This window comes from Prionailurus viverrinus, chromosome B2, assembly GCF_022837055.1.
Source record: "Prionailurus viverrinus isolate Anna chromosome B2, UM_Priviv_1.0, whole genome shotgun sequence".
Taxonomy (NCBI): Eukaryota; Metazoa; Chordata; class Mammalia; order Carnivora; family Felidae; genus Prionailurus; species Prionailurus viverrinus.
Genome location: NC_062565.1, coordinates 129,185,507 through 129,198,315, shown reverse-complemented (window position 1 = coordinate 129,198,315; position 12,809 = coordinate 129,185,507). Strand labels below are relative to the sequence as shown.

At 43.0% G+C, this 12,809-nt stretch overlaps 1 protein-coding gene across 1 annotated transcript in view; it reads left to right on the top strand.

The window, feature by feature from the left end:
- HIVEP2 (HIVEP zinc finger 2) overlaps nucleotides 1–12,809 on the top strand; it is a 204,951-nt gene that overhangs the window by 176,940 nt on the left and 15,202 nt on the right. The window contains exons 4-6 of the mRNA XM_047858087.1: nucleotides 2,870–2,914; nucleotides 3,681–9,232; nucleotides 10,209–10,363. Coding sequence (XP_047714043.1) covers nucleotides 4,064–9,232; nucleotides 10,209–10,363 — 5,324 coding nt within the window. The 5' untranslated portion in view covers nucleotides 2,870–2,914; nucleotides 3,681–4,063. The remainder of the gene's footprint in view (nucleotides 1–2,869; nucleotides 2,915–3,680; nucleotides 9,233–10,208; nucleotides 10,364–12,809) is intronic.

Below are 12,809 nucleotides of genomic sequence, written 5' to 3'. Positions count from 1 at the left end.
TCTGAGCTGTCAGCACAGAGCCTGACGCGGGGTTTGAACTCACAGACCACAAGATCATGACCTGAGCCGAAGTCGGAAGCTCAACCGACTGAGCCACCCAGGCGCCCCAAGGAAGTGACATTTTTGAGGCCACTTTCTATACTCCAGCCATGCAGAACTCATATATTCTCCCGGGACCATGAAAAATTTAAGCATGGGAAATATTGAAGTCAAGTGACAATATTTAGGAGAAAGTATTGTTGAAGATGCAGTATTTTAAGTTATGATAAACTGACTGACAGAAGTGGATGGGAGAAGTGAGACCTTATAGGCTTGGGGGTGAGCCAAAGCTGGGTTTCATTCTGGTTGTGAACCATCAACCTCCCTTAGGATCATACTCTACTGTAAAACAGGTATAATACATACTGCATAGGGTAGTCATGAAGATCAAATTAGTTAACATATATGAAGCTATGTACCAGGCACAATATAGTAAGTACACAATAAACAACAAGCATTATCATTGTTATTCCTAACAATGGATCTGCAATCACAGGTGAACACCGTGGCAAAATATGAAAAACAACTTAGAAATTATTCAGTTCAGGGACTCCTGGGGGGCTCAGTCGGTTAAGCGTCTACTTTGGCTCTGGTCATGATCTCATGGTTTGTGAATTCGAGCCCCGCATCAGGCTCTGTGCTGACAGCTTGGACCCTGGTTCCTGCTTCAGATTCTGTCTCCCTGTCTCTCTGCCCCTCCCCCACTTGTGTGCACGCTCTCTCTCTCTCTCTCTCTCTCTCTCTCTCTTTTAAAAAAAGATTTAAAAAAAAGAAAAAGAAATATTCAGTTCAAGCTCTGACTCCTAGTTAAGGAAAGATGCAAAATATTCCTGTCTTGAATTGAAAATACACTTTACTCCCATTTTAGAGGGTGCTATTCACCTTTACAAGTCTGACAGCAGTTGTGTCTACATGAACCTTAAATATTTAGTTAATTAAACAAAAATTCAGTCAATTTGGGTTTGATACTGCACATTCTTCTTGTTAGCATGCTTGCTGTAACTGACCAAAGTTAATTTGCATTACACTATTATAAGGGCCTCACTTCTCATTCAGCTTTTGTCTTTTTTTTTTAAGTTTATTTATATATTTTGAGACAGTGAGCACGTGCCTGAGTGGGGGAGGGGCAGGGAGAGAGGGAGAGAGATAGAATCTCAAACAGGCTCAGGTGACAGCAGGAAGTCCTACATGGCAGTTTCATCTCACAAACCATGAGATCATGACCTGAGCCGAAATTAAGAGTCAGACCCTTAACTGAGCCACCCAGGCGCCCCTCAGTTTTTTTCTGTTCTTTTTTTTTTTTTTTAATTTTTTTCATAATATTTATTATCTTTCTTTGAGAGAGAGAAAGAGAGAGAGTGCAAGCAGGGCAGGGGCAGACAGAGAGGGAAACACAGAATCTGAAGCGGGTTCCAGGCTCTCAGCTGTCAGCACCAAGCTCTAACTCACGAACCTGGAGATCATGACCAGAGTCGAAGGTGGACGCTTAACCGACTGAGCCACTCAGGCGCCCCTCGGTTTTTTTCTTATTACCTATAAAGGGATGCATAGGAAGATCACTGTGCAGGGAAAATCCAATCCAATAGTAAAATTTGCCAGCAAACCGAAGTTAATGCTTGTTTAGTTTTTCAGCTACTGCATTATAAATTTGTGGCTCTTAGCAGAAGGAACTTTTGATGTCTTGCTACAAATATATGGGGGCTGCTGATTTCTCACCCAAAAGTCTTTTCATTCCCGTGGGAATTGCCATGTTCTTTCCCTTTCCTAAGTGCACCTGCCATCACCACCATCACAGCAGCAGTCTGTCTTAGGGGGCAAATTGGACATAGAATTTAGACCGGTACAGAAAGAAAAATCACCAAAAGTCATATGGTGAAAAGTAGAAATTTCTTTCCTGCCCCTTCTTTTGACTCCCTGATTCTACTTCTGCAATTTAATTTAACTGGAGTTAAAAACTGTTCGGCATCCCTGCAGAAATGCTCTGTTTATCACCTGTTTCTCTTTTACACACATGGGATTATTAAATGCAATGAGTTTTTTTTTTGTTTGTTTTTTGGCGGGGGGTGGTGGGGTTTTGTTTTTTGTTTTTTGCTTTTCAACATCCAATATTACTATCTTCTGGATGAGTTCCTGTATCAGCACGTACTGCTGTGCTTTATCTTTTTAAATGGCTGAGTTTTATGATGGAGTCATAACTTACTTAAGCAGTCCTTGTACACATCTTTGTGCACTTGTGCAGGTACATCCGTAACGATAAATTTGCAGCAATGGAATTTCCGGGCCAAAGGGTATGTGCTTTCTTACTTTGATAAGCACCTTCACGTTGCCTCTCAAGGAAACATCTCAACTTTCATCATAGGTGACACAGTTGAGCACTGAAGTACTCAGAATCCTCTGGCCATTTGCTTATGGAAGATGAGTATTCAGTTAAGATCTAATTGTTTCCAAGTTGTCAAGTTTCCCTGCGCTATTCACAGCCATCCGGAGGACTCCTTTATTTGTTGTGATGTAAATTTAAATGTGCAAACCTATAGGTTCAATAAAAAACCCTACTATTCTCAACTTTTTAATATCTAAGGGATCAGATCCAGGCTAATGGTGTCAAAAAAATGATGTTTTGATATAATAATCTTATATATTAGAAAATATTACTCTAAAGCTTTTATAATTTTTTCTGTTTTTGGACACATTACAAAGCAGTCACTTATTAATCTTCTCTTAGGGTGCATAGCATTGTGAGCTCTGTATGAACTTTAATTTGACATCTATGTACAGCTGTGTTGTGGTTTAATGAAACAGTTTTTCCTAACTGCCTTTATTTTCTACCCAGGAAGCATCAAGACAATCATGTCCATGAGAATGCTAAACCATTCAGGTAGTCATTACATTTTTAAACTGTCCAAAAATATGTTTTGTTTTTTATATTATGAAGGCTTTATAATAGTTTATTTGGATTCACTTTACCACCTTTGCCAAAGTTCTGGGACAATCTTTGATTCTTATGGCTTTAGCCTAGCTCTCCTAATCACTGCTTTAAAATATATCTGTATTGTATGTTAATATAAATATGGATGTATGTAAAATATATTCTATATTTAAATATTAAATATATATGTAATATATTTAATATAATATTTAAAATATATTTAATATTTACATATGTTTTATATGTATGTTTTATTTTGCATATAAAATATATTTATACCTATATATATATATATATTTGTCTATAAAATATGTCCATATAGAGAAATCTGTAGTACACTTAAGCAGGCACATCATACAACTTGGTTGGAAATAGCTCTAAATTTATTTTAATGAAAGCTTTTAAAAATTTTATGATTTTATAAATAATATCTATCAAAAGCTTTCTTTTAAATACTTTTCTAACCAAAATTAAGGAGTATTTAAAAGGATGACCAAAATTAGAGCATTGAAGAAATCTAGCTTATGACTTAATGCCATGTTTGACATTAATATCCTTTAATTGTGGAACTAAGGTAACAGCTATAAAAAGTATCCTTGGAGCATAAAAAAATCATTTTCAATTTATCCAGGGTCAGGCTGGCTATTTAGGATTGGTTTTGGTTTCTAACTTGATAACTGTTATGACAATCTCTTTGTGTTTCTTTTTCTTTCAGATCGTTTTATCTTAGTGAAACTGGCAGTTGAACTTTGCTCTAGTTGATGGGCAAAACTGCTCCCAGACTATTCATCCCAATTTCATGCTAGTTGAAAATCTTCAAATGCCATAAGAAATCTTCACAGATTTGCACTTAGCTTTTGGATGGACATTTCTACAATGGAGAGAACTGTGTTATAGCCCTGGTCCAAGGCCGTTACCATCTCATGCTCATAAGACTACGGGGTGGGTGTGGCAGGTTCCAAAGAGAAGGAGCACTCGGCCAGTTTGCAGACACCCTGGACCATGGAAGCTAACAAGCTTTGAAAAGCACAGCTTTGAAGACACTCCATGAGTCTGCATGGCTTTCAAGTGAACTAGCACTTAAGACCTTGTAACAAAATGGACACTGGGGACACAGCTCTAGGACAAAAAGCTACCTCAAGGTCTGGAGAAACTGATACAGCATCAGGTAGATGGAGACAGGAACAATCAGCTGTTATTAAGATGAGCACTTTTGGCAGTCAAGAAGGACAGCGGCAACCACAAATAGATCCTGAGCAAATCGGAGACACAGCGTCCGCACAACTCTTTGGTTCTGGGAAACTGGCCTCACCTAGCGACGTGGCACAGCATGTCACAGAGAAGCAATACCCACCGCCTCGTCCAAGCCCTTACTCATGCCAACATTCACTCTCTTTCCCTCAGCACTCATTGCCACAGGGGGTCATGCACAGCAGCAAGCCACATCAGAGCCTCGAAGGCCCTCCGTGGCTTTTCCCTGGCCCTTTGCCGTCCGTTGCCTCCGAGGACTTATTTTCTTTTCCTATACATGGCCACAGTGGTGGTTACCCCAGAAAAAAGATTTCAAGCCTGAACCCTGCTTATAGCCAATACTCTCAGAAAAGTATCGAACAGTCCGAAGATGCTCACAAGAAAGAGCACAAACCCAAAAAGCCCGGCAAATACATTTGCCCCTACTGCAGCAGGGCGTGTGCCAAACCAAGCGTACTGAAAAAACACATCAGGTCCCATACTGGGGAGCGGCCATATCCATGTATACCTTGTGGTTTCTCTTTCAAGACAAAGAGCAATTTGTATAAGCACAGGAAGTCACATGCCCATGCAATTAAGGCAGGATTAGTCCCTTTCACAGAGTCAGCTGTATCTAAATTGGACCTAGAGGCTGGTTTTATTGACGTAGAAGCAGAAATACATTCAGACGGTGAGCAGAGTACAGACACGGACGAGGAGAGCTCTTTATTTGTTGAGGCTTCTGAGAAAATGAGTCCCGGCCCACCGATCCCGTTGGATATTGCCAGCCGAGGTGGCTATCATGGGTCACTGGAAGAATCACTGGGAGGTCCGATGAAAGTGCCGATTTTGATTATCCCCAAAAGTGGGATCCCTTTACCTAACGAAAGCTCTCAGTATATAGGCTCTGATATGCTACCGAATCCGTCACTAAATACTAAGCCTGATGATTCTCACACAGTTAAACAGAAACTTGCACTAAGACTGTCAGAGAAAAAAGGACAAGATTCTGAGCCATCTCTCAACCTTCTGAGCCCGCACAGTAAAGGAAGCACTGACTCCGGTTACTTCTCTCGCTCAGAAAGTGCGGAGCAGCAAATAAGCCCTCCAAACACAAATGCAAAGTCTTATGAAGAAATCATCTTTGGAAAATACTGTCGGCTTAGTCCCAGAAATACACTCAGTGTTACGACCGCAAGTCAGGAGCGTGCCACAATGGGTAGGAAGGGCATGATGGAATCGTTACCTCACGTAAACACCAGGTTAGATGTCAAGATGTTTGAAGATCCTGCATCACAGCTGATCCCAAGCAAGGGAGAGATCGACCCCAGTCAAGCAAGCATGCTGAAATCCACGAAATTCAACAGTGAATCCAGACTATCCCAGACTATTCCGTCATCTGTCAGGAACGAAGGAAAGCTTTTTCCTGCAAATTTCCAAGGCAGCAGCCCAATTCTCTTAGAAGCTCCTGTGGACTCTTCACCCCTTATTAGAAGCAACTCGATGCCAACTTCTTCAGCAACTAATCTTAGCATTCCTCCTTCTTTGAGAGGAAGTCACTCATTTGATGAAAGGATGAGCGGCTCCGATGATGTGTTCTATCCGGGGACGGTGGGGATACCCCCTCAGCGCATGTTAAGGAGACAGGCTGCATTTGAGCTGCCCTCAGTACAGGAGGGGCACATGGAGGCAGAACACCATGGCAGGATGTCCAAGAGTGTCACAGGCTTATCCTTGAAGGAAAAGAAATTGATTTCTGGGGACCGCATGGGGTATGACTACGATGTCTGCCGGAAACCCTACAAGAAGTGGGAAGACTCCGAAACACCAAAGCCAAGCTACAGGGATATTTCCTGCTTAAGCTCTTTAAAACACGGGGGTGAGTATTTCATGGATCCCTCGGTGCCATTGCAGGGAGTGCCAACCATGTTTGGAACTACTTGTGAAAATAGAAAACGCCGGAAAGAGAAGAGCGTGGGAGATGAGGAGGACACCCCCATGATCTGCAGCAGCATCATGAGCACGCCCATGGGCATAATGACTTCGGATTACGACCCCAAACTGCCGATGCAGGAAGGCTTAAGAGGTGGATTTGTCATGGCGGGACATGAGAACCCTTCCCATGGTCACTCGGAGCGCTTTGACCCGTGTCGACTCCAACTCCAATCTGGAAGTCCATCTCTTGGGTCCGAGGAGTCGCCCTCAGCCACCGATGCAGATAAGATTTCAGACCTGGCGGGCAGGAAACCTCCTGGAAATGTGATTTCTGTTATTCAGCACACAAACTCGCTGAGCCGCCCCAATTCATTTGAAAGGTCTGAGTCAGCTGAACTGATGGCTAGCGCACAGGACAAGGCCTCTTCACCTTCCGAGACCTGTGACAGCGAGGTTTCAGAAGCCCCGGTGAGTCCAGAGTGGGCTCCACCTGCGGACGGTGCTGACAGCGGGGGGAAGCCGTCCCCTTCCCAGCAGGCCCAGCAGCAGCCCTACCATGCGCAGCCCAGGCTGGTTCGCCAGCACAACATTCAGGTTCCTGAGATTCGAGTGACGGAGGAGCCTGATAAACCAGAGAAGGAGAAAGACGCCCAGAGTAAAGAGCCGGAAAAGCCCGTGGAGGAATTTCAGTGGCCCCAGAGAAGCGAGACCCTTTCCCAGCTCCCAGCTGAGAAGTTGCCACCCAAAAAGAAGCGTTTGCGACTTGCAGACATGGAGCACTCTTCAGGGGAATCCAGCTTTGAATCCACAGGCACGGGCCTCTCCCGCAGCCCCAGTCAGGAAAGCAACTTGTCCCACAGCTCCAGTTTTTCAATGTCTTTCGAAAGAGAGGATGCCATTAAGCTCCCCGCACCTCCTAAGCCAGATGAGTTTGGGAAGCATTCAGAGTTTCTGACCGTCCCTGCTGGGTCGTACTCCTTGTCCGTCCCGGGCCACCACCACCAAAAAGAGATGCGGCGCTGCTCGTCCGAGCAGATGCCTTGCCCTCACCCAACGGAAGTTCCGGAAATCCGGAGCAAATCATTTGATTACGGGAATCTGTCCCACGCTCCGGCGGCAGGGGCATCGGCCGCCACGTTATCCCCGTCGCGGGAGAGGAAGAAATGCTTTCTGGTGCGGCAGGCTTCCTTCAGTGGCTCTCCGGAGATCGCCCAGGGGGAGGCTGGTGCAGATCTGGGTGTAAAGCAGGAGCACATGGAGCACCTGCACGCGGGCCTGAGGGCCGCGTGGCACCCTGCCCCCACCTCCGTGCTGCCTCCCCTCCAGGCAGAGGACCCTGGGAAGCAGATTGTGGGTCCTTGTGCCCAGCTGAGCTCAGGTCCGCTCCACCTGGCCCAGCAACAGATCATGCACATGGACAGTCAGGAATCCCTGAGAAATCCCTTGATACAACCGACATCCTATATTGCAAGCAAGCACTTGTCTGAACAGCCACATTTATTTCCACATCAAGAGACTATTCCGTTTTCTCCAATCCAGAATGCCTTGTTTCAGTTTCAGTATCCTACCGTCTGTATGGTTCATTTACCAGCTCAGCAGCCTCCCTGGTGGCAGGCACATTTCCCGCATCCCCTTGTGCAACACCCTCAGAAGAGCTACGGCAAGCCTTCTTTCCAGGCAGAAATCCATCCTAGCTGTCCCTTAGAGCATGTTGCAGAGCACATTGGAAAGAAATCTGCTGAGCACGCACACCCGAAAGAGCAAACCTACCCGTGTTATTCAGGAACATCAGGGCTACACTCAAAGAACATTCTTCAGAAGTTCCCGTCAGACCAGAGCACCAAGTCACCTGATACTCCCTCTGAACAGGTTCTTCAAGAAGATTTTGCCTCCGCAAACGCTGGGCCTTTACAGTCCTTACCGGGAACAGTGGTTCCTGTCAGGATCCAGACCCATGTCCCGTCCTACGGGAGTGTCATGTACACGAGCATTTCTCAGATACTTGGGCAAAATAGTCCTGCAATTGTCATATGCAAAGTGGACGAGAATACTACCCAAAGAACACTGGTGACCAACGCGGCCATGCAAGGGATCGGATTCAACATTGCCCAGGTGTTGGGGCAGCACGCAGGCTTAGAAAAATACCCCATTTGGAAAGTACCTCAGACCTTACCCCTTGGCTTAGAATCCTCAATCCCCTTATGTTTACCTTCCACCTCGGACAGCGTGGCTACCCTGGGGGGTAGCAAGCGTATGCTTTCTCCAGCCAGCAGCTTGGAGCTCTTCATGGAAACGAAGCAGCAAAAAAGGGTCAAGGAAGAAAAGATGTATGGACAGATTGTTGAGGAGCTCAGTGCTGTGGAGCTAACCAGCTCAGACATCAAGAAGGATCTGTCCCGCCCACAGAAACCCCAGCTGGTTCGACAAGGTTGTGCTTCTGAGCCAAAGGATGGCTTGCAGTCGGGGTCATCTTCCTTCTCTTCACTGCCCCCTTCCTCATCTCAAGACCATCCGTCTGCCAGCCTGTCCATGAGGGAGCCGTTCCCGCCCAACTCCAGGGCACCTCCTCTAGGCCAGAAGTCCAGTGGGCCTTCTGAAAGCAGAGAGTCCTCAGATGAATTAGATATTGATGAGACGGCATCTGATATGAGCATGAGCCCACAGAGTTCCTCATTGCCTCCCGGAGACGGTCAGCTTGAAGAGCACGGAAGGGGCCAGAAGCTGCCTGTCGGCATGCTGGTGCACATGGCCTCTGGCCCAAGCAGGAAGATGGCAAACTCAACTCTTCTTTTCACAGACGTGGCAGATTTCCAGCAGATTCTTCAGTTCCCCAGTCTGCGGACAACAACTACTGTGAGTTGGTGCTTCTTGAATTATACAAAACCCAATTACGTACAACAGGCCACCTTCAAATCCTCAGTTTATGCTTCATGGTGCATTAGTTCCTGTAACCCAAACCCATCAGGATTGAACACCAAGACCACTCTGGCTCTTCTGAGGTCCAAGCAAAAAATCACTGCAGAAATTTATACTCTGGCTGCTATGCACAGACCTGGAACTGGCAAGCTTACATCATCAAGTGCATGGAAGCAGTTTGCTCAGGTAATGAATACCATTTCTAAAAGCACCGTAGTGTGGATTTGATTGCTGAGCAGAAAACATAGTGAAGGACAGAAGGTCTAAAACATACAAGGGAAATGGAGGTCAGAGCTGAGGGAACCCTCTGTGACACTGATCTCCCTTTCTCAGTAAGAGAAAAAGCCAGTGGCCAGGCGTGCACTATGTTTTGGGGGAGTCCCTCTTTCGGCCAGCTGCCATGGAATTCTACCACTGGAATCGATTCCTTTGGGTTCTTCTCTCTTCTGGCCTGTGTTAGTGACCTAGCTGGTCACATTCTCTTTTGATATGAAGGATTCATGGGATTGTGACATGTGGACATAGGACATAGAACATTGTGAATGTAGGAATGGACACTGAGTGGAAAGATCAGGAAGGAGGCGGATGGGTGTCAGAACTGAGCTTTGCAAACTTCAGAGGGCTTATTTCCAGTGACAGTACTTTTTACTAAAATTTATTGTCTCTATTTTTCCCTCAAAACTCATTTTTTCCAAGTGATTATCTGGTTTGTTCCTACATGAACAATTAATATGTCAAATTGCAAAAATACTAATATGGGCACTTTGGAATTTTTCCTAAATTATTAATGAAGCAAATAGAGGATTTAAAAATAGTTTTTACTTAATTCAGTTACCATTTCCCTGCAGTTTTTGAAAATATTTCCTTGATTGATAGTGTTTTGTTACTTCAGAATATAGAACATGTTTTCTGGTTTTATTAGTGTTGCATAGATTGTGCCAACAGAGGAATATTCTTTTTTTTTTAACAAAATGTTGAATAATTCTGTAGAAACTGTATTTCTCTGATTTTATCCTTAGTGTCCCTTGTTTTATGTAGCCAGGCCATGGCCTTTTCACATGGAATTTAGGCTAATTTTCAGAGGTCAGAGGAGAGCGGGTATGTGGGCTGCTCCTGTGTCTTAGAGAAAGCGTATGAAATGATTCTCTCTTTTTTCCTACAGATGAAACCTGATGCATCCTTTTTATTTGGCAGCAAACTAGAAAGGAAACTAGTTGGAAATATCTTAAAGGAAAGAGGGAAGGGAGATATTCATGGAGATAAAGATATTGGATCCAAACAAACGGAGCCAATCCGAATTAAAATCTTTGAAGGAGGGTAAGGAAATATGTGCATGTGTAAAATATTCAGTTATAAGTCAGAGCAAATGGTCATGAATGTATGCACGGGAAAAAATAGTACCTACTCTGGTTGGGTATAAGGCGGATTCCTTCTCTATTCACATTTCTGAAGTCTGGCTGGCAACAGATAATGAGTTCATGCGCTTGCTTTCAACACTTACTTTCAATGAAAATGTCCCCGTTATATATGGTTTGAACTTCTGCTTCAAATTTCCACGCCTCTCATGCAGTATGAAATCGACTATATTTGTGGCCTCATGATGTCGTCAAGTTTGTTCATGCTTTAATATTATTCTCGTGGGCATTTTGGTATTATTAATGGGTATTTTTATTCTGTGCTAACACAAATGCAATCTTGCACACTCATGTATAATCCTAGGAACTAGTTAATTTGATTGTTCATTTAATTGCTTTTACCAGATATTATTGGGATTTCATCATTTCCATTAGTGTCCTGTTTCTGTTCCAGGATCCAAGCCAGGGTACCACATTGCATTGAGTTGTCATGTTTTCTCTGTCTCTTCTGATTTCTGGCCGTTTCTTTTTCTTTGGGAATTTCCTTTTCTTTTCATTTTATTTTAGAGGGAGAGTGTGTGTGTGTGAGAGAACAGGGGAAAAGGGCAGAAGGAGATGAAGAGAGAATATTAAGCAGCCTCCACACTCAGCACGGGGAGCAATGCGGGGCTTGATCCCACGATAGCAGGATCATGACCTTAGCCGAAATCAAGAGTGGGATGCTCAACCGACTGAGCCACTCAGGTGCCCCTGGGAATTTCTTTTAAGCGTTGAATCCTGAGTTGTAGAAATACAAGTAATAAGGCTCAATGACTTTGATATCTGTACAGTAAAGAAAAATTACTCATATGTGTAATGTCTAGTTTTAGATTTCATTAGAATTGTATTGTATCAGGCTCCTTGGTCACATGGGAGAAAAATCTCAGACTTATGCTATTAAAATTTAAAAACTTTAAAGCATACTAATCACATTAGGGTGATTATGTTGTAACTAGCCTTATCTCTGCAATAGATCTGTAATTTACATGTTTCCATGAGCACAAATTTGTTCCAGTTATAGTTGGAAGACCGAATAATGTTATCTATTTAATTATAAAATGTTGACTCTTTAGTGATATGAAATATCTATTTCCCACATAGATTTACCAGTTTGGAGATGAATTATTAAAATTGTTTTCCTCTTGGTTTCGGCCCCTGTGGATGTCAAGTATTTTCACCACTAAATCCACAATTGTATGGAGTCTTAAAGTTGGTCTTGATATTTTTTTGACATCCCTCATCTTTTAACACAAATGAAAACAAAACAGATGTTATCTTTCCTCAGAAACTGAGATGTCCTTGTGAATGAATCCACACCCTCATACTCAGTAGTCTTCCTAGTAGTGCACTTGTACTAGATGAGCGATACTTTATACTTTGCTTTGGGGAAGTCATCTCTACTAATGAAGGACACAAGTGAAAGAGCGTATATGAACATATTATTGCTGTGGTTTGATGATCCACAAGGACGGTGCCCATATATCATTTCTTCCCCCTTTCATTTCCCTGTGGTATGGGCTACATCCCAGTCATTTCTTAATCTGTGACCTGACTTCTGCCTGGTGGTGACCAGGTGTTCATTCCAAGCAGTGTGTTACTGCCTCTTAGTTTGGTGATTGCAAAGTGATAACTTGAAAAAAGAAGTATAACTGACCACATTTTAAAGTGTATATGTTCTTTATATTACCCAATTCCTAGGTTTAAACATACCTTTTGGGTTTTTTTCAAAATACGTTAATTCTTGTATTAAGTAGAATCTAAGGTCTGTAGACCTGTTGCATGGTAGATATTTTATTTTTACAGATTTTTCAAATATATAGTTTCATTTTGTACTGAATTTGACTGTTTACAGGTTTGGTCAGCTAAGACATTAAAAATAAAATTATAAGGCCCCTGGGTGGCTCAGCCAGTTAAGCGTCCGACTCTTGATCTCAACTCAGGTCTTGATCTCAGGGTGGTGAGTTCAGGCCCTCATGTTGGCCTCTGCACTGGATATGAAGCTTATTTAAAAAAAATAAAATAACATTATATTACTTGAAGATAAAATGCATTTCCCATCAACCATGATGATGGGCTACACTAAGCTTAAGGTATCCTTCTGTGAAGAAAACTAGCTTTCTATAAAATTTATTTGTTTTATTCTGTATTTCTTTGGTAATTTTATCTATTTAGGGACAGAGAATAGTGAAATTAAACGGTGAAAGATCTTTTGCATCTTTTCTACTTTGTAACAGAAGACAATGTAAAATGAAACTTAAAGTTCAAGAAAGTTTTGAAGAACAAGTTGAGGTGGGAAGTTCCTTGTGACAGGGGAAAGATTTAATGAAAAAACATACAGAATTGACCATTCATATTTTTGATACTACTTA